The 23,085-nt window shown below is 44.8% G+C and overlaps 1 protein-coding gene across 2 annotated transcripts in view; it reads left to right on the top strand.

Moving 5' to 3' along the window:
- Nucleotides 1-19,936, top strand: part of LOC147439058 (uncharacterized) — a 35,560-nt gene extending 15,624 nt beyond the window's left edge. For both annotated transcript variants that reach the window (XM_086484994.1, XM_086484995.1), the window contains one exon: nt 18,962-19,936. In XM_086484994.1, the coding sequence (XP_086341120.1) occupies nt 18,962-19,169 (208 nt within the window). In that variant the 3' untranslated portion in view covers nt 19,170-19,936. The remainder of the gene's footprint in view (nt 1-18,961) is intronic.
- Nucleotides 19,937-23,085: the final 3,149 nt, after the last annotated feature.

Raw genomic sequence — 23,085 nt, 5'->3', positions numbered from 1 at the left:
ATGGGAGTGTTCCTAGTAGTCTATATGAACCATAAGAACCAAACTCTGAAGGAGTGCAAACATCTGTGCATCCCTTCATCTTCTGACTTAATGAGTGCAAATGTGATATTGTATCTAGTCACTTTGATTCCCCATGCAGTCTCCCACCAATGGCTGGCCCATTTCCACCATGCCCTGATGCTACCACACAGTCAAAAAGCATGCTTGATAGTCCGTCTTTTCCCACATCTAGGGCACTTGCCATCGCCCCCCTTTTTTTGTGTGCAAGTAGGAGTCTCTAGCAGAAGACCTTGTGTTTAAACGTAGTATACTCTGTGCAGATTGCATGTAATACATGTAACCACCATCCTTGGTCCTTTGACAAATGCCAATTCTTATCAACGTCACCGTGAAACACGTTTTGATAGGTCAAGACAGGTGAACCGTTTTGGGCCTCGAAACGTTTCGCTCACCAAGTGAAACACAAGCCTTCTCACTAACAACAAGTTACCATAGTTTTAGTTTCAAAGTCGCTAAACGCACGTTTCAGTCTCACGTTTCACTGTGCTCTCATTTTGGACTGCAACATTTCGTGGTGAAATGCCGCGTTTCAGGATGAAACGTTTCGCGGTTACGCTGGTTCTTATTGCATCTAATGTAGGTAAGGGAAGGGGGCATGAGTACACGTAAAAATGGTGTGTCTTGGCAATCCACCAATGCACTGAGAAGCTGGGTAAAACCCAGTCCTTGTGTCTTGCATCTATGTCTTGATTGATCGGCACTTGTCTCCCATTGATACATGCTTGCATCAGGTTTCATTCTATCCTTAGATCACTTTTCAGCTTGTATCTTCTTCTGATCTACAAAAAGGGAAGAGCAATTCCCATTCCCTGAGAGTCCACCCCTTGATCAATAAACGTTAACCCTTTTTTATGCATATGAAGAGCTATTTTCCCTAACAGCAACGCAGGAGGTTTTTCAAAAACAAAACTCCAATACAACGATCCCTGGCCTATGGAATTCCCAACATACCTTGCACGTCCCTGTCAAATGAGCTTGGAGGCAACCATCTTCCAAGATTTTAACAAGCATGTCAGAGACTTCATACCTAGCTTTAATTTTAACTGCGGAGAACAGTTTCTCCCATGCGGGCAAAGGTCAAGTGCCATGAGAATACACAACAGAATGCTCAATTGCAGACCAAATACATTCAGCCCAATCTCTGTTTAGTCAGCACATACTTTAGTAATGTTGCCCTCCTAGCCACTGCATGGATGTCAAGATCTAATATGCCCTTTCCCCCATGGTGTCGGGGTTGAGAGACAGTTGACCAGGCGACCAAAACAGCTGAGGATTTATTCTTTCCCCACAAGAACTTAGCCAGGGCTGAGTTAAAATTTCTGCAACTGAGTCTTGGACCAGTCAATGAGCGGCAGAAAGTAGAGGATATAAGGGATCAAAATGCTCTGAATTATTCGGACCCTTAACATGCAAAGGCCACTCCTCACAGTGCGAGGAAGCTGTTTTCTGATACACCCTATTCAGGATACAACCCTGCAAGCTTTTCTGAGTCACATGGACTCCAATAGGATAGCCTAAATGCCTAAGTATGGTACCAATAGGGATTCTCTGTCTCCTCCATATCAATGCATGAAAGTCCCTAGCACTGACATCCACAAGGGAAGATTTACCATGATTAACCAGCTCCAGAAAAGCAGTAGCTCTTTTGACATTTACATTGTTAGCCTCGAGGAACATAAATGTGTCATCTTCATACGCCTGCCCCATTATTTGTTTATTGGGAATAAGAAGACCGTGCAAGGCGTGGTCTTTAGCCAACTTATCCAAGTAAGTAAAAAAGGGATGTGAGGCAACAACATACATGAGAGGGCTTAAGGGGCAGCCCTGCCTCACTGATCTCCCTAAAGGCACTTTATCACTTAATGTTCCATTTACAAGCAGTGTTGAGTATGCTCCTTCCCCAAGTAGATAGATACATCTCCTCATTCTTTTCCCAAACCCCATTTTGCCTAATATCTAAGAGATGAAATCCCACTGCACTCTGTTAAAAGCCTTGAAGAAATCAATCTGCAATAGCACTATGTCCTGCTTGGTTCTGATGGCATGCTCTATACCTAGCTGAATGGTAAGAATGTTGTCATAGATGGATCTAGCAGCAATAAATCCATTTTGAGAGCTATGAATGTGCTTTTGGAGTAAAGGCATTATCTTGATGGCCAAAGCCTTGTCCAAAATCTTGTATGATATGCCCATCATAGTCAGAGGCCTCCAATCCCCCATAGTTTTAGGGAATTCTTGCTTGGGGATGAGCTTAATGATCCCTTGCTTTAGAGTGGGATCAATGCATTGAGACAGCCGAGTAGCATTGATTAGAGATTGTGAAACCGGCCCGTAGGGCGGTAGGCGTTGGCTTTCACCCGAAATTCTTTACTTTATACACACACACAGAGCACTTTGCAAAGAGAACCTGCGACGGGAGTTAACACTTCAACTCACACACGGCTCGGAAGCTAGAATGCTCCGAGCAGACGCCGACAACCTGTAGGCCCCAAAATTGGCGCCCCTTTCGGTATTTCTTTATTCTTTAGGAGGGTAAATTACAAGGTAAGGTCCTGGGAATCCTTCACGTGTATCCACCTAGATACCATTTGATTTGGCCAAATTTCGGCAGCATAACAGCCCCAAAACTTGCGCGAAACCAATTCCCCTGCTGGAACTCGCTTGCACTGTCGTATACCCTCTGATTCCTGTCCAAAAACAGTAAATTCAGCACGCTGTATTTACTGGTTTTTGCCCTGTTTTCAGCCCCAAACAGTCCCCTAACTGTCCTTTGCCAGTGGGGCACGATTCCCAATGATCCTGGCGTCCGTATGGCTGAAAAACAGTCAAATTACAGCGCATACACAGCGCTGATTTTGCACCTGTACGGTGAGGTTATGACCCTCACCAGTGCCTGCTTTGGAGCAGCAGTTAGCTACCCCTGTTCCTGCTCAAGGAGGCTCTTGCCTCAGCACAAAAGCATGAACCCACACAACTGTACATCAGTCAAATGAGTAGCCCACCTTGTGGGGCATCACATAACTGCACGTAGGGAGAAAGAGAGCAGTATGTAGCGTGCGGGGCATCACTCCGTCCACCCCATACTGTGCATAGAGGGCAAGGTAAGCATTCCATAGCTTCTGTACCTGTTGCAATCCGCCTGTGGCTGAAAATGGCGCCCCCTTTGATGATATGCAGCTCGTTTTTGCCTCCCAGAGTGGCAGAATCGCTCACAAGCTGACACGTCGCCCAGTTTCCGAGTTTGGGCTTTCCCTGCTAAAAATATCTCAACTGGTGCGTCAATTGACTTCGCAGCAGAGTTGTAAAGTGTTCCCCTAGTCATACCGAAGGTAATGACGCGAACACATTTCGTGGCCCAAAATAGCAGTTCCCTAAATTTTAGGAGATGCTTCCGTTGGGCTCCCACTGGTCTTCTGACCATCTATCCTCATTGGGACCGCATCCAAAAATGCAATGTGGCCCAACAGTCGGATACTTTTTGTTGGAAGTCCCACCTTGACTTTACGCCTTAATTGAGTTCACTTCCTAGTATCCACCAACTTGCTAAGTGCGACGGGGGGACCTATATGATCTTGCTCTGAGCCTAGACATCCTCTTACCATACGAATTCTAGTGCCGACCACTTCCCGTCTGCGGGTGAATCTACCGTTCACATTGGCCATACAATGTCCGACCGTTTGCTACTTCAAGAAGAGGGTCTTAAACAAATAAAATAAACCCCATTGGAAAGAAACCAACAACCAAGGTTAGCAGTTGCCACATCTCTGTGACATGGTTAATAACTGCCACGTCCTCGTGACATACCCCCCTCTTGAAATCGCAAACGTCCTCGATTGCATACCATAAATACACGCCACTGATGATCTTGTGCTATTAACACTCTTTTATCATCGCATGTATCCGCAAGAAAGGTCGTAACATACATAGATACAAATGACTTAATGAGGCCTTCATACTTTTGCCATTTCCATCTATGGCACTGAATTCATATGTACATTTGATGTACTAGCTCTATCATTACCCCTCCTTTGCACACGTTGGGTTGGGGCATAAGTAGGCTGTAACCCAAAGGCTTCAAGGTAAAGCTGCAATACATTTGGTGACTCTGACAGTTCATGCTCTTCCATCCACTTTGCATCCATAGGCGGATAGTTCTTGAACTTCACCAAATAGCGTCTTGCAACTTGTCCTTTAACTTTTCTGTCCTTATGTGCCAAAACTTGCTCAGGTACCAGGATCTCATCAAGTTCCTCAACTTCTGGCTGATCCTCAACTAGCATATCTTCTGGCACATCACCCACGAAGGGTCTTAGAAGACTCACGTGAAACGCATTATGAATCTTCCACGCATCAGGCAATTTCAGCCTGTAAGCCACATCGCTGATCTTGTCAAGCACTTGAAAAGGCCCATAGTAACGCATGCTGAGCTTAGGAAACAGCCGTTCCTTACCCTTCATCTTCTTTAACCTTGCCTTTTCGAACCTTAAAAGAACCCAATCACCAGGTGATAGTAGCAATTCACGACGGTGACGATCAGCAGCCTTTTTCTGTTTTGCCTGAGTCTTCTCCAAGGCAACTTTAATCTTCTTATACATCTCATCCAAGTTCTCAACATATCGATCTGCCTCAAAGATCTTGTCCTTTGTATGCAAAATGGGAGGAACCTTTTTGCCGCCTTCAACAATTTCAAAAGGTGCTTTGCCAGTAGACGAATGCACTGTATTATTGTACGCATACTCAAGCATAGGCAAATACTGTTCCCACTTGCCCTTATTATCTGACACATAGCATTTCAGCAGATCTAAGACAGTAGAATTGGCCTCTTCTGACTGTCCATCAGTTTGTGGATGAAACGAAGACGAGAACTTGAGCGTAGTACCCATGTTCTCAAACAATCCTCTCCAGAACAAACTGGTCATGCGAGGATCACGATCACTGATAATCGATTGTGGCATACCATGGTACTTAAACACATTGTACATGAACAAGCGTGCCATCTGATCAGATTTTATCTTCTTCCTGACAGGGATAAAATGGCCTGCTTGCTGAACCTGCAGATAATGGTCCATATACCATCATTCCCTGTTGGCGTCCTTGGAAGATCAAAGATAAAGTCCATAGCAATGCTTTCCCATGGCTTATCCGGAATCGGCAGTGGTTGTAACAACCCTGGTGCCTTTTGCCTGTCAAACTTGACCTTTTGGCAAACTATGCATGCTCGCACAAAGGCATCCACATCTCTCCTCAAGGTAGGCCAATAGAAGAAACGTCTCTACCGCTTTAACTGTTGCATCAATGCCACGATGCCCTGCATACGGTGGGACATGACTCTCTTCCATGACCTTATGTCGCAGTGGCCTAGTGACACAAAGTCTGCCATGCATCATCATAAAACCATCTCTGAGGAGGTAGTGCTCGTGATGTTGCCCCTCTTGTAACTGTTCAAAGATCCTTGCAAAATCTTCATCAGCAATATACTGTTCCTTCATGTCATCTAACTCATGATGATAAGGAATTGACACAGCTGAAATTTGTGGCTTTCTTGATAACGCATCAGCCACAACATTCTTCTTGCCTTCCACATGCATAATCTGGAAGTGGAACATGGAAAGAATGTTTGCCCATCGCATATGCTTTTCGGATAACTTTGACTGTGTCAAGAAGTATCGCAAGGTCTGATGATCTGTTTGGACAACAAAATCAGCACCTAAGAGGTAGTGCTTCCAGCTAGAAAGCGCATGAATAACGGCCAAGAGTTCTTTCTCATAGACTTGCATAGTCCTCTCTGGCCCTTGCAAAATTCGGCTTTCATATGCTACTACCCGTCCATCTTGCATTAGCACTGCTCCGATGCTACTGCCACACGCGTCACACTGGACCACAAATGACTTCCTGAGATCTGGCAAAACAATAACTGGATCTGAAGTCAACTTTTCCTTTAAGAGACTAAAAGCTGAAATCTCTTTTTGGGTCCATCTGAAAGTGACCTCTTTCTTTTGCAATGCGTGAAGAGGCGATGCTATCTCTGCAAAATTTCTGATAAACCTTCTATAGTAGGAACACAATCCCAAGAAGCTTCTGACATCGTGCACAGTCTTCAAGTCTGGCCATGTCTTGATAGCTTCGACCTTTGCGGGATCCATTCTAACACCATCCTTTGAGACTATGTGGCCCAGAAAGTGGATCCTTCAAGGAAGAATTCACTTTTCTTAGGATTGACAAGTAACTTGTGACTGCGCAGCTCTTCGAACACAATGGTCAAGTGACGCCTATGCTCCTCTTCATTCTTCGAATACACAATCATGTCATCGAAGAATGTTCCAACAAACTGTTGATGCGAGCGGAAAATCCGGTCCATCATTCTGTTGAACGTGGCTGGAGCATTTGTTAGCCCAAACGGCATCACTAGAAACTCATAAAGACCAAATGTCGTTCTAAACGCAGTCTTGTGCACATCCTCTGGGCTTATACGAATCTGATGGTACCCACTCTTCAGGTCTATCCTGCTGAAAATTGCAGCACCCTCTACACGATCGAGAATATCATCAATGCGAGGAATAGGAAACCTATTCTTGATGGTATTCTTATTCAACGCACGGTAATCAATACACATGCGCCATGAGCCGTCCTTCTTCTGCACTAGGAGCACTGGGGAGCAAAAGGGTGAAGAACTAGGCTGAATCAGCCCCTTCTCTAATAACTCCTCAACCTGGCCCATAATCTCTTTCTGCTGTGCCGCACTAACCCTGTAGGGAGGTCTATTTGGTGGGCTACACCCTGGCACCAAATCTATCCGATGGTCCTCAAGTCTCTCTGGCGGTAATTGCGACGGTAATGAATCAGAAAAACAGTCACTAAACTTTTGCAAAAATGCTGACCTTTCTTTATCTAACACAGATAAATTTGACCGATCCCTATCTGAGACATCACGTGCAAAAATCAAGTACACAGAAAGATGATTCTTTATTACAGAAGTGATAGCAGAAGCAGATACAATAGGGACTGACTCTCCTTTAAGCTTTACATCCAAGATGTGAGTTTTGCCCCTATGCTGTACAGTGATCTTTTTGTTGTAGGCATCCAAGACTCCATGCACTCGGAACATCCACGGGATCCCCAACAAGGCGTCACAACCTTCCAGCGGCATGATGTAAAACTCTTCAGTGTCCACATACGACTGAATATGCAGACGCAGTTTTCCAATGATGGGAGTAACACACTCTGAGTGGCCAGGACATGCCAACCCTGCCTCTGCTGTGTACCCCATCTCTTCAGCTTTGATGCCGAGCTTCATAGCTAACTCTGGTGAGATAAAGTTGGCTTTGGCACCTGGATCAAAGAAGATGAGTGCCGTCTGATCCCTAACTTTACCCCATGCCCTGCATAACTCACTGGCATCTGTGCTGGGCCTGTCACCCACACATATGTCTGGCACTAAACCTGCCGTGGGTTAGGCTTCTTGCCTTCTGGTCTTCTTTATCCTCTGAGTCAAGCTGGCCTTTTCCTTTGTGGACAATTGATAGAAAAGTGACCAGGCTGCTCGCATATAAAGCATTTGTTCTCAGCCATTAGGACCTTCTTTTCCTCGAGCGACTTGCGCACAAAAGGCTTCCTTTTCTGTTTCTTTCCTGCGCTCCAGAAGTCCCAGCTGAATCCTTTCTTGGTGGCCTGTTCAGACCCCGTGACGCATCAGGAGCCGTTTTCACAAAGGGCTTCTTCGCTGAATTTTTCTTCTGCTGCCCTCCTTTATCACTGCTCGGAAATCCACTGTCCTCTCCTTTCAACAGGGCAAGACCAGTGTTCGCAACTTCCATAAGCTGAGTAAGGGTAGCCACTCTGTTCTTTGTACAGTAATCACGAAGCCCTTTAGGCAGCCCACAACAATACTTCTCTATCTGCTCTGTCAGTGGCACAAATCTGTAGGAGGTCACTGAGAGTAACGCTTTACAAAACCTCCTATTGTACTCCAGCAAGCTCTTGCACGAACTGAAGTAAGCTGGTGCCAATCTGTCAGGACATCGGCTTCAAATTCATTTGGATAGCCAAGCAGATGCAAACTTTTGCTTGAAGTAAACCCAAGTGGCGGGTGCCTGTCCTTGCATTAACAATGTCGTCCACCATGTAAGCGCATTGTCCTTTAAGAAAGTGGCAGCTTTCCTGACCTTCGAGGCCTCTGTAAAATTCCCTCCCGCATAAGCTGTATCAAACTGCTGGAGGAAAGTGAGTGCCTTTGTCTTGTCCTCGAAACCACTGAAGGTACTGAACTTTACTGCTGCACCACCCTCTTTGTAAGCCTTCGGCTTCTCTAGTGCCCCCAAATTGTCATACGGGATGGTCTGCAACATGGGCACTGTACTAGGCATGATCGGTACGCGTTGGCCATTCACATTTGCCTCAGAGGTGCGATATCTGCTGCTGTCCAGAAAAACCAGCCATGCCAAAATGACCCTGTGGCACCCCAAACTGGCCCTGGTTGCCGAGGAAACCTTGCTGCATGCCGATATTACCATACATGGGGTTTGGTATGATGCCTTGCATACCCCCGAACACTGTTCCTGGCAGGTACGGCTGACTTCCAGACGCATAACCAGCCATACTTTGGAACACTGATCCACCCCCGAAATACCCAGGATGTACCGTGGGTGGTGGAAAAACTGAGTGCATAGCCTGGTATCCAGCTCCCTGTCCATTCAAGACAGCATGCTGGCTCTGAAAGGTGGCGGGCTGAACTGGCATAACCTGTGGAATAGGCGTTCTAGCCACTTGTTCAAGCACGGGAGGAACTTGTTCAAGCACGGGAGGAACCTGCTTTGGAGCCCCCGACTCCGCAACATGCGAGTGTTCCCTTTCCTCCTGCGCCTCATGAAGTACCTGGGCTTGAGCTTCAACAAGCTCCGTACGCGGCGTAGGTTGCCGATTTTGATGTTGCACTGGTGGCGCTTGCAAGAATTCCATAAACCTCGGATTCTGCACCAGCTGCGAAAAGACATTCACCGCGGCAACTAACTGAGTCTTAAACGCATCATCCTCGAGTTGCCCTGTCATAAAGCCCTGTACTACTGGAGGGACATTCACGTTGACAGTAGGTACAGACTGACGTGGCCGTGAGCTCTCGCCAATCTCAAAAACCATAGGAATCTCCTGCCTGTCCTTTGGAGAGGAACCCTCTTCCATAATTCCCTTCCCCTTGTCGGCCATAGTGTAATCCCCGTGTTCTTGCACTGTGTGTCTTTACCCTGAACAATCCAGGCTCACTCTTTGAGGAAGAAGTGATTGATGTCCCGCAACGGAACCATGAAACCGGCCCGTAGGGCGGTAGGCGTTGGCTTTCACCCGAAATTCTTTACTTTATACACACACACAGAGCACTTTGCAAAGAGAACCTGAGACGGGAGTTAACACTTCAACTCACACACGGCTCGGAAGCTAGAATGCCCGAGCAGACGCCGACAACCTGTAGGCCCCAAAATTGGCGCCCTTTCGGTATTTGTATTTCTTTATTCTTTAGGAGGGTAAATTACAAGGTAAGGTCCTGGGAATCCTTCACGTGTATCCACCTAGATACCATTTGATTTGGCCAAATTTCGGCAGCATATACAGCCCCAAAACTTGCGCGAAACCAATTCCCCTGCTGGAACTCGCTTGCACTGTCGTATACCCTCTGATTCCTGTCCAAAAACAGTAAATTCAGCACGCTGTATTTACTGGTTTTTGCCCTGTTTTCAGCCCCAAACAGTCCCCTAACTGTCCTTTGCCAGTGGGGCACGATTCCCAATGATCCTGGCGTCCGTATGGCTGAAAAACAGTCAAATTACAGCGCATACACAGCGCTGATTTTGCACCTGTACGGTGAGGTTATGACCCTCACCAGTGCCTGCTTTGGAGCAGCAGTTAGCTACCCCTGTTCCTGCTCAAGGAGGCTCTTGCCTCAGCACAAAAGCATGAACCCACACAACTGTACATCAGTCAAATGAGTAGCCCTCTTGTGGGGCATCACATAACTGCACGTAGGGGAGAAAGAGAGCAGTATGTAGCGTGCGGGGCATCACTCCCGTCACCATACTGTGCATAGAGGGCAAGGTAAGCATTCCATAGCTTCTGTACCTGTTGCAATCCGCCTGTGGCTGAAAATGGCGCCCCCTTTGATGATATGCAGCTCGTTTTTGCCTCCCAGAGTGGCAGAATCGCTCACAAGTTGACACGTCGCCCAGTTTCCGAGTTTGGGCTTTCCCTGCTAAAAATATCTCAACTGGTGCGTCAATTGACTTCGCAGCAGAGTTGTAAAGTGTTCCCTTAGTCATACCGAAGGTAATGACGCGAACACATTTCGTGGCCCAAAATAGCAGTTCCCTAAATTTTAGGAGATGCTTCCGTTGGGCTCCCACTGGTCTTCTGACCATCTATCCTCATTGGGACCGCATCCAAAAATGCAATGTGGCCCAGCTGTCGGATACTTTTTGTTGGAAGTCCCACCTTGACTTTACGCCTTAATTGAGTTCACTTCCTAGTATCCACCAACTTGCTAAGTGCGACGGGGGGACCTATATGATCTTGCTCTGAGCCTAGACATCCTCTTACCATACGAATTCTAGTGCCGACCACTTCCCGTCTGCGGGTGAATCTACCGTTCACATTGGCCATACAATGTCCGACCGTTTGCTACTTCAAGAAGAGGGTCTTAAACAAATAAAATAAACCCCATTGGAAAGAAACCAACAACCAAGGTTAGCAGTTGCCACATCTCTGTGACATGGTTAATAACTGCCACGTCCTCGTGACAGATTGAATTATGTCTTTTATATCCTCCCAATAAAGGACAATAAATTCTTTTGACAGGCCACAAATTCATCATTGGGGAGCTTAGTGAGGGCATAATCCAGCTCCTCTGCCTCAAAAGGCCCATCAATCTTTTGGCAGTGGCAGGCTCAATACATGCATCCACAGTCGTCAAAATTTGGTCAATAGCCCACTGACTTCGAGTATTCAAAGGTTGAGTTGTACCCAGAATCTGAGTGTAGTGATCCACATGCCTTAACCATATCCTGGTTGTCAGTGAGGCAGGTGCCATCCTCTGTAATCACAGAAGTGAGTGACTCCTTGGCCCTTTCCTTTTCAATCTTTTAAAGAATCCTTTAGAAGCATCTTGTATCTTTCAATGCGTGCTGCCTGCATAAAACACAATATATTTGTGCATTTTTATTTCTTCCTCCCTGAGGACATCCCTGGCCTGAGAAAGTTTCTCCAGTTGCTTTTGACACAATGCATGGATCTCTGCTGTTGCAGTAAGACTCTGAATCACTTGTTTAGTCTTACATACATTCTTTTTATCTCTAGCTACTACTCTACGACCAACCTTCCTGATACAACCATGCATCTCAGAATAGAACGTCAAGGATTCACTTTCTTACATTTGATCTGTTGTATCAAAGATTTAACATCATTAACAAAAACAAGATGTCTTATGAGACGAGTATTAACAATCAGAGGACGTTTAATTCCTCGGAAGTCCTCTAAGTTACACTTTTTTCCAAATGAAGAACTAGGGGGAAGTGGTCTGATAAAGATTGTTGGATCTCCAGTGAAAACATGGGCCTCATGAGGAAGCCAGTCTTTGCCTAGCATGTAAATCCTGTCCAGCCTGGACCAAGATTGTGTATGTGATAAAGAGTGAAACATGTAGCCAGAATTGTGTTTCCTACAGCTTGCCAGGCATCGGTCATACTATAGTGTTGCTGAAGGGCTTCCCAATGCTCTTGCTTTCTATTTTGTGCTATAGTGTCCTTAGATGTGGTGTCAGGTGCAGCGGAATTGAAATGGTGAAGATCTAGTTTTACACTTCCACAATCCTTTACTTTCTTTCCTTGCGTTAGTGATTCCTTTTAGCTTGAAAGTGGGTTCCTTTTACTTTTCCCTGAGAGAGGGGATGAGAGAATGAAATAGAGATGTGTAGAGGGAGAGAGAAAGAGAGAGGAGGGGAGCGACATTCGATGGGGTCCCAACCAACCCTCTCAATGGCCCCCCACACCGTTGCCGATGTGGTATTTGGTTTAGGTGTAAATGGATTCTGGAATGTACACACAATGCAATACCTCAAGTGCAGACTCTATTGACTTGAATGATGACTGTCGCCGTAGTAACTCCTCAAGACGAGGCACCTCCGGGGCTGATTTGATGCACCTTTGGATCCTTCTCGATGTGGGATTGCGGATGGCCACCGAGAGGAAGATTTGGGGCTGAATTGCGCTCTCGATGTGAGATAATGAAGGGCTGAAAGCTTGCTGCAAAAATGCAGATCTGCGACGTAAAACTCAGCAGATCTCTCGCGTAAAGCAGGGCTGAAAATGCAGAACTTGATGACGGCGATGATGGGCAGCAATGGAGCACTCGATGCCGGCGAGGGAATGGCCGAGGGGAGGCTCAATGGGCTGCAGAAGTACCGGACTGCATCTGGAATCGCCAACACTTGTAGATCTCGTGCACTTCCAGCGACAGAAGGGCTGAAAACTGAAAACATTGGCTGATTTGTGGGGGAGGGAGCAGCGCTAGGACTGGAAATTGAAAAAATGCTAGCTCCTTCTGCTAGAAAATGCTAGGCTGCCTCAACCTGCTCCTCTAGCGCTTTGCAATCTGACTTAAAACGCTAGGCAAGCTGCTCCCTTTATAGATTAGGAATTTACCTTAAATAAATCAATAAATTGATTTATTGATAAGTTAGGCTAGGGGGTGTTAGTCTGGGTGAAACTGTCGCACATCTGCCACTCGGGAATCCAATCGACGCGGGGAATGGCTCGTTGGATTCCTCTAACCTAGAAGTACATGCACATCATGCTAGATGCCCACCGTAGTGTAATAACATCTGTCAAAATGCGTATACAAACCATTTATGCAAGAGGGTTCCAAAATTGGAAAACCTAATCTAATGGACTCGTTTGGACATGTAGGTCTTACGAACAGGCTTGCAAAATTGCCGGTTCTAATCCTCCTAGGATTCTAGACACTCCTATCTAGGAAGAAGGGGAAAATTGGCTCTGGAAGTCAATGAAGCATGTCCATGTGGCACACAGAGCCATGTGCACGTGACATCTCCTCTTGGTTAAGGTGGGATACCGGTACTGATCTGCATGGCCTCCTTGTATGAGACTAGCAAATCTAGGTAGTCGGTGAAAAATTCCTGGTCCACCCAAGCGCCTTCATGCGTTTCTCGATCCTTGAACTTGAGGAAATGTTGCTTTGCTTCCTTCTTATTGCCAAACGAAAATTGAAGCATTAGAAACGCTTTGGCTTGATGACTTTGATTGGGAACAATGATCTCCGGTGGTTCTTCTTTTGGATTGCTCCTTGGAAGTCCACCTTTGTGGTGGCACCTCGATAGGTCTACTTTGGAAACTCGCTGTGTCTCCTATAGACGCTCCAAAGGAACGACCATGTGAGGTTTGCTTCCGGAATTTGACCATCCTTGTCTTGAGTGCCGTGAAATACACACAAAACTAAAATGAGTTTGGTTTCTTACGAACAAAGAGAATTGGCAAACCAAACGACTGTACCTTGGGAAGGCAAAGCCTCCTAAACAAGAATTCACCTGGTTTGGGCTTCTCTTTATCCAATGGAGATAAAGTTTTACCTATGTGTTTTGTGTCATGCGATTGGTCGGAGACAATGTTCATAGGTCGATGGGTATGGTGTGTAGGGAAATGATGATCCTGGGAAGTACGGAATTGACCTTGACAAAACCTTCACTATACCTCTCAAGAATACCCAAGTTCCTTGATGTGGGGTTGATATAGATGACCACCTCTTGAGCTCCTCGACATAGCTCTCTATTTTCCTGGGCGTGAGAGATGAGAGGGAGAGAGGGAATACTACTCTCGCCTCGAATGAGGAGTGGTTGCGACACATTATCTTTAATGAGAAACATGAGCTTCTCCCAATCAAAACCAGTTAATGCCCAAAATGATATCAAATCTTGCAAGTTCAGAGACTACAAAACGACGAGTAAATTGGGTTTGTTGAATGATTAGTTTGACATCATCACATTCTTGAAAGATCGAAGCGTCCATGCCTTCAGAGAACGCCTTCACCGGGAGGGTGGGGATAGGAGAAGTTTGAAGACGTGCACGTTTTACAAGAGATTCATTCATGACATCTTGAGAACTTAGAGAATCAAACAACACAATGACCCTTTGACCATTAACATGTCCATAACATTCTATGAGTTCATCCTCTTCGAAAATCCCCTCCTGCTTAGCTTCTTGCTCTACCACACTCATATCATTCACTTGAGGGGTAGAGTCAGAAGTTGATGTAGTAGAGGTTTCTTTTTGAGATTCTTTCTTAGGACACTCCCTTTTCATGTGACCTACTACGTGACAATGAAAACACCTATGTTCCTTTGCATACAATGCTTGTTCTTCCTCACTTAATTGACCACTTAAAACTTCTTGAGCAATCTTTTCATCAGGTGTGAGTGGAGGTTTATCAGATTTTCCTTTACCCTTATCCTTAGATTTATCGTTGTTTCCTTGAGATTGAGATAGAGAATTAGATTGAAAAGAATTGGAAGAGTTCTTTTTTTTGTTACCATTCCCATTAGAGTTCTTGTCCTTAGGCGAGTCATGAGAGGAAGAGTTATCATTACCGGAGGCCGTCTCTTACCCTTGTTGTGCTTCATCTCTTGGAGTTGAGCCAAGCGTATAGCTTCTTGCAATGTCTTCGGATCATCCACTTCTACATCAAACTTGATCGAGTGGTCCAATCCAAAGAGAAAAGCCTCTGACCTTTCCTCATTTGATTTCCGCAATTGCTCACCTAACTGAGACACACGATTAGCATATGACATCACAGGTTTACCTTGTTGAGTCAAAGCCCGAAAATCCTCTTCCAATCGCTTCAAGTACTGTGGAGGTAAGAAGCGAGTCTCGAGATCCTCCTCAAACTCCTCCCAACTAAGCTTGAGAGGGGGAACAAGGAGAGACTCAAAATGGGTAGCCTTGTGGGCTTCCTCCTTCTCCATCCACTCATCCTTCCAAGTGAAGGCATCACCCGTGAGATGCATGGAAGCCAAGAGAACTTTGTTATTATCAGACTTTTTAGCAACTACAAAATAGGATGTAAATTGATGCAACCAAGAATAAATGACAATAGCATCTATCTTACTGTCATACTTATTGACGTGAATTCTCGGGAATTGGTTCATTTGTCGTCTATGTAGCTTTGGTCGCCCCCGCGATGGTCTTGGCAAGCTTTTCATAATCGGGCTCCGAAGAAGAGGTATTGGACCGCACCGCCAAAGTGGTGATGATATCACGCATAGTTTGCCTTTCTTGCCTTCGGGCCTCGGCGTCTGCCTCACGCTTCCTTCTACGAGCCTCGACTTCGGCAGCCAATCCACGTTCCTCTCGCTCCGCCACTTCCGCACGCTCTAGGGACGTGCCTCCTATGCCTCCGCACACTCTAGGCGACGTGCCTTCTCTGCGTCGGCACGCTTCTTGCTTGCATCATCATCTCCATTATCATCCGCATCATAGAATCCATGGGATTTGGTGGCAAAGAGGGAGGGGTAGGAGGAGGGCTAATGGGAGGATCCGTAGGTGGAACTTGCTCGCCTTCTTGATTGGTGGAGGTCTTTGTATTGCTACGAGTTGTGACCATGCAAGGATTTCAGCTCTTGGTTCAAGGAAGGTCGTAGAACAATCTTCAGGAGACTATCTGTCACAAACTGGTGACGTGTCAAGCCACTGAAGAACGGAGCCACTGTGCTGATCACCGGTCGAAGGTCCTAAACCCTAAGAAGAACAAGCAACAACAAAAGAAGAAGTCCTCCCAACTTAAGGGATCCTGTCCGACGGGGCCCAAGTGACATAAAGGCATTAAAATAAAGCAAGACCCACACACACACACGTGTGGTGTAATAGACTTGGACACTCCAAGTCAAGAATCAATCGCGACAGCACCAAATAACCACTTCAAAACAATTCACAGATATTGGCCCCAAAGACTTGCGTCCCTTTCGGTATTTCTTTTTGTATTAATCAGTTCAAAGTACAAGAGAGTGGGTCGGGTTTCACTCTCAGACTCTGCGTCCAGATGCTCTGAGAAGTGAGGCCCTCACCACCAATTTAAAGGTTACAAGGGATGCCCAAAAGCAGAGCCCCAAAGCTTGAAAGCAAAAGCAAATTTTCTCTCTCTCAATGAGAGTTAAAATAAAGCAATTCAACTCTCTTTCTCTCATCCAAAATCCTTGCATAGCAAAAAGCTAGGATTTGCGTCGCTCATCAATTTTTTTTTTTTGCGTCCGCGATTTCTGGAAATTAGGGTTTGCAAGAATTTTAGGGTTGTTGGCAGAAATTAGGGTTTCTGCTATCGGTAACCACGTCATCACTTTGTGACATGTGGATTGATGACGTGGCAACTGTATGGACATCCCTGAAATTGCGTTGACATGCTGATGTGGCAGCCTGTATGGATTTCTGTGATTTGCGCTGTCGACGTGGCAATTGTACGGATTTCCGTGAATCACACTCGCAGTTTTTCGGGCATTGCTTTTGGACTAGATGCTTTTGAGTTTGAAGGCTTTTCATGTAAACTGCTTTTGGGGCCTACACCCTTTAAATATGAGGCCATGGGCTCATTCTTTGACATGCTTCCTAGAGAAGGTGTAGAGGATGGAGTACCGGCTACTTTGATGATGCAATATAAAGAAATACCGAAAGGGGCGCCAAGGTTTGGGGCCAATACTCTCTGGGGTGGAATTCCGCCACTCCGTGTCGTGTGTCGTCTATCTCTTTCAATTCAATTGTTAATGAATTGCTAAAAGTTTGTTCAATCTGTTCTTTTCTATTGGCACGTGGTGCCCGTCTTGTGATAGTGGTATCAGAGCATTAGGTGTCTGCTTTTGTGAAAGCATACCGGTCCTTCCAAAGAGCATACAGAGCAAGATTGCACTTACAAAAGCTCATTGGAAATTTTACCTTCGTGCTCCGACCCCGGACTTATTAGTCACTCCCGCCCTTACTTAATCGTGCATCGGGCGCGCTCCGGTCTTCACCGCTCATGTCTTACAGGGCATAAGCCATATAGATCACTTGCAAGCGAAGGATCCAAGATTTGTTTCGAGTTGGTGTTTTTCTCAGAGACAGTGCCATGTAGTGGTGGAAGTCTATAGCTACCAAGCCGCACACTCCAAGGACTTGGCAAGCTTTCAAGAAAATATTTGCCCGAAGTTGTATGGTTTCGGACATCTTCCTTCGGAGTGCAACTTTTGGCAGAGTGGGGTATCCTGAAATGCTTGCCATGGAACCCTAGCAGATTATGCGCCGCTGCCCGTGCAGGGCCGCGCGCCACCACACAGAGCGCCCCAATGGGCACGCCATCGCTGGGAGCTTCTCCTCCCCTCATCTCTCTACAATGGGCTCACGGCCCGGGTCATATACCCCAAACTCTTGCCTATTTCCATTGCATATGGCATTATTGCTCGCCACGTGGCGTCCTCTGATGAACATGGCCTCAAAGCCCTCAAAAAGCTCTCCAAAAATATATGTAATACCCTTTTTTTTAGCCCTTCTTCCTCATGCTCCCCTGTAATGCTCCCATGTCGGATTGCCAAGCCGCAAAGCCCAGCCGTAACTTCATTATGTCGACTCGAAAACCCCCGGCTCTTGCTGCACTCCAATATTCTTCGAGACCCCGAACCGAGGCCGCAATAACATGAATATTCATCTGTAGCCAATTCTGGGCAAATGCACCCAACTTTCTGGCTTCTATACCTTTTTGCTCCGGGCTCGTTTGATGAGCAATATACTCCTGCTAGCTCCATACATCGCAAAGCATCTTCTCAAACTCAGTCAAAACCCAAAAAACACCAGATGGCACGACTCCCCATGTGGTCAGGTGGGCACCAACCTAGCCCCCGGCAAAATTTCAACTGGCCATAAATTGCAATCCATAGCTCTGATCTGCAATCTGAAAAGACGGGTAGGCTCCATAAATTGAGCACTACGCGCTTATACACTGACATCCACTTGGACCACCTGTCCCCAGCTGCCCTATCCGACAAGAATCTGCCACGTACTGTACTTTCAAACTTCAATATCTTGGGCTTCGTAGCTATGTTTGATGAGCCGTCTGGACGTGCTCCTTTAGCAACCCGAGCTCCACACTTCTAGACCCAAAGGCTGCACCTTGAACCTCCTTCATCTGCTCCCCAAATTAGCCCCTTCTGGAGCCTTTCTTGACCTATAAGCCGCATCAGCCATACATATCCATTGCTACCTGTCAGCCCATGATCTTTACAGCTGCTCTAACCCTTTGCCATGCTTCTGCTAGCCTGCACATACCTGCCCATGCCATCTTCTATGGTCGACCAACTTTGGCTGCACCAACGTGTACATGCAGGAAAAGCCCTTTTCAGTTGTTATCAAATGCCACTTTAGCATGAGCTCTGTATTGTACACTTCTATGATTTATATCCGTTCCTTAGTGTATAATGGATGTGATCAACATGAAGAAAATGAGAGCGCAAGTTGGCATTGCCCATCCATTAGTGTAGGGTTGAATGTTTGATACAAAATTGCATTATACTGGTACGATTCCTATGGTTTCAAACTTGACTTTTATCTTATCATCTTATGTGCATTGCAGTGTGAAGCTCACTTTTTTTCTTCATGAATCATGACTTATGACATGCTATTGTGATTTGTCTCGATATCTCTCATGATTAGTGCGTATTTTCACAATTGTTAATGCGTGTTTTATACTATATCGAGCCTCTTACATGATAACAATCTGACTAGGTCGCGTGTGATTCTACTCAAGGGCTGAAATCATATTTGCATCATACTTCCATACTCGTCTGCATGTGACGTTTAATAGAACTATGGTCTGATATTGGGTAGCTTTTCTTCAGATGGCTGGTGGATGGAAGGACTGTGAGGATTGTGACAAAGACCAAAGAGGCCATGTTGAATAACCCATATCCTGTAAAGCCAGTGTATGTATATGCCTCGGTATGGAATGCCTCCTCAATCAATAACGGTGGCTGGTCTGGAAAATGGCATGGAACGAACCTGCCTTACACGGTCTTCTTCAGTGATATGCGGATCAAATCACCATAGGCTGTGGCATGAAGCTATATGCTCCCTCATGCAGCTTTCGAAGATGCTCTCAGGTTCGATGTACTACTACTTCTATGCATGTGCTTGCATATGTGTGCATGTGAGTTGTGGAATGATAAGGTGGGTTAAGATGCTTCCCAGCAATTTGCATCCATATTTCGATGCGACTAGCAGTTACACATAGGCAATTGAATAGCATCAACATGCATTTTTGCTTGCATGCACACATATGGCAATCATTTGATCATCAGAGGTTCCGAAGTTCCAACCCATCAAAATATCTAATTAAGCCTTCCATTGGCAAAGGCTGATCCATGCTACCATGGTTTTTTTTGCACAAAAGATAATCGTATGCATGCTCTAAATACTGTTATCCACTTTGCTATGCGTTTGCTTGCACGCAAAATTGAAATGCATGTATGTTACTGTATTTTCTATTGTGAATTCAAACCTTTACAAGCTTTGACAAATAAGCTTAGGAAGATCCTCTAGGGGCAAAACAATTTGGAGCTAGCTGAGTAAGGAATTTCTTCACTATGGAGCTAGTTTTTAGGAGCTCCGAACCTTTTTCAACCTTTAAAATTCAGCAAGCCTATATAGCCTTGACGTTATGCTAGCGTTCTATGCTTTGTGAGTCGTAAAAGATTTGTGTAGCACATGTTTCTCACAAGATAAATTTCAGTCTCTATGATCTACTTGCACACTTGATAATTGTAAAAAAGTGAAAGCTCTTTACTTGGATTGAGAAGGTTACATTCTTGGCACTAGACTTATCTTGTATCTTGTTAATGTCTCAGTTAACCGACAAACTTCAAAGTTTATCTCTGAATTTAAGATTTAAGATGAGAAAAATTACAATTTAAAAGAACTATGTAAAAACCTTCAAATTTAGTCAAAGACTCTTTATCAGAAGTAGCACAAGCTTCGATTGTACAGCTACAATTGTGGAAGTCAATGCCAATGCCTTGGTAGATAATGAAGCTCATGCCAATTTGTTTGTTAGGCTGGTAGTAACTTCAGGCTGAAATACAAAAGGAAACCCGGGTTGACAAGATCTATGGTGCCCAATTCACTTCAAGACATGAGATGCGTGCCAAATAGAGTTGAGGGGCTACCTCCTTTGATTTTTAGGTGTCATAGTGAAATATTTCCTTTTCCTCTTTCTGGCTAAAATGCGTGAGGTCTTCAATTTTCTAAATTCGGCGGGTCTCAAATTTTGACTAGTAGAAGCAACATTGAACAAGTTGTGGGGTGGTGTATTAAAGACACAGGGTGGAGTTGATGGTGGTTGTAGTCTTGTGGATAATTTTGAAGACTGTAGCATGTGCTTTCTAGCTTGAGCATGTTTCTAGAATTATTTGGTCTCAATCTGACTTCACCTTTGAAAACATACCCGCATTGTTTACTCTTAGCAAAGATGATAATCATAAACATTTGGTTGCATTTTTAAGGCCTTGATATCCATTGATCTGTCACCTAATTGTGCACAAAGTGACCTTTTCTTGAAAGGTTTTCCTCACCTAAATGTCAAAGAGCCATGTGACTGTGCCCTTTCGTTCCATAGACTTTCATGCTCAAATAGCTTGTAGGCTCATGCTTGATAAAGTGATGCGTACATGTGGTTAATGTGTATAGTATGGCATGCTTTCTATGATGCACTTTCTCCAAAAGTTTCATGGTTAGTGTAAGGTTTCCAAGCTGTCTTCCTTACTTTCTACCTTACTTTTAATCAAAAATTCCAAAGTATACAATGATTTTAAAGGTAGATTGTTTATCACCTTACATTAATGCATCATAAGTCATAAAATGGGAGAGTTTAAGTAACTGAAACAATTCCTTACGAAGTCCATCAGTAAAATGTCACTTTGGAAAAGTGTTGGGGCCTTTGGACCCCTTGTCACGGGCTTGCCCACCCAAAAACATGCCTACATAACAAGAGACCTCATAGGTATATTCCATATTTCTTGAATTCAAGAGGAAATTAGGATTGTTGTTGACGAGATAACCCATTTTCTCAACATGATTTTAAGGGCAGACTATAATGCCCCGCATTTTGACCTTAGAAATCACACCAAAAACTTTTAGAACCGAATTTTCTAAAAATATTTTCAGATTATGATGGGAATTTGTCTTGATGTAATGGTTTAGAAATCCCATGCTTTCTGGATATGATGTGTCATCCTAGGGGGCTATGTCTTGAGATATGATGTGTCATCCTAGGGATGCTTTGGCATCAGGTCGAGCTTGTGTGTCACTAGACAATGACGAGGCTATAATCACCCATTATGTGTCGCCCTTGCTTTCCTCTAGGTGAGCAAGGCAAGAGGAGGCTTCCACATCTGTGAATGTAGAGGATGACGAAGACAGACCCGTCGGTGGAAATCCTTTTGATGGCTTGTGAGAGCCTAGCCTTGCATTAGGACTTTTATGCATAGTATGTTTTCTTCCATTATGGAAGAAGATTCATCTTTTGACATCTTAGCTATGCTCTATTACATTCTTTGCATGGTTGTGATATGAGTTGCTATGTTTTGTATCGATTCTTATCGTGATTGCTTATTTTTGTGCAAAAACTTCAATGATGTTGATATTTTTGTTTTGTTGAAGTGTATTACCAATGTATATATAGAGACGGTGATCGAACAAATGGCTCACAAACCAAGGTACGACACGTACAATCCTGACAACCGTAGGAGACCACCAATCTATGATGATGAGTGTGATTCATGTTGAAATGAAAGCAACTTATGCTTGGTAAAACTCGAGCGGACTACAGTAAAACTCAAAATTTTGAAGGATGCCAATTTTCACATACTACAAATATCACGAGGTGCTCTATCAATTAGTATCCCAACAAACTTGAAGTGTCTTAAAAGGGTGCACAACTGATAGCCCATATTTATCAAACTCAACCAAAATATATAAGTCCGCTTGGGCTAATTGAATCACTCTACTTTAGTTTGCGAGCTTTGCTGTGCTGTGCAGGTCCCCACCACAAATCACGAGAGTCCACAGTGGCACGTGTTGAGTTGAGCAGATAATGTCGCATACCACAATCTATAGGACTCATCCTAAGTGCACGAAAGAACGGTCTACTCTCTGAACTAGAGAGTGGAGGTGGAGGGCCGCATGGTTGCACCAAGAGTAGCATGGATGTGTCGATCTACATAGCATATGACGATGATTAATGATTCAATATAAGTTAATAACACAAAATTCAAGCTCAAGCTAGCATGCATGTTACCTCAAATTTCTCCCCTCCCACATTCACAAAGTCATAAGCCGTATGACGTGTGATCATGATGCGTCGATGGACCATCAAGTCAGAAGCTTAGCAAAATCTTTTGACCAAGAAGACGGAGTCCCCTACAAAAATGGAAACCATCTTATTATGATGCGTATTCCATTAGTGTGTGGTTGCTATAAAACCAAATTCAACCTCCTATGCACTTGCAATAGACACCATCACAAGTAGCCATCTAGAACTTGGCAATATGCTATGCGTCAAATGAATAGCACCTAGAACATGATCCTCAATGCACACATACCAAGGAAGTTGACCAAGGGACGAGTGGAAAACCCTCCCAAAAGGCAGGTCAACAAAGACAAAATCGCTCTCGATTGCACTCTTGCCCGAAAATCTCCGATGATGGAGATGTAACCATCGACTAATGCAAACACATCGAGTATAGAGGGGTGATGAAGAAAATTGATGCTCCGCCATAAAAGAAAACACAATTGAATGCCACAAGTTTTGTGTATCATGCAACACGGTACAAACCAATGCAAGCCAATGCAAATGTGGGAATGTATGGGATTTAGGGATTGTATAAAGTAAAGAGGGTACTAGGCAACACAGTCTCTTCATTTGCCGAATGGTCTATAGGTAGCGGACCTTTTCCTTTGTCCAAAATGT

The sequence above is a fragment of the Adiantum capillus-veneris genome, chromosome 16 (genome assembly GCF_014529385.1).
Source record: "Adiantum capillus-veneris isolate H3 chromosome 16, ASM1452938v2, whole genome shotgun sequence".
Lineage (NCBI taxonomy): Eukaryota > Viridiplantae > Streptophyta > Polypodiopsida > Polypodiales > Pteridaceae > Adiantum > Adiantum capillus-veneris.
The sequence above is the reverse complement of the archived record's forward strand: the minus strand, read 5'-3'. Positions and strand labels throughout refer to the sequence as shown.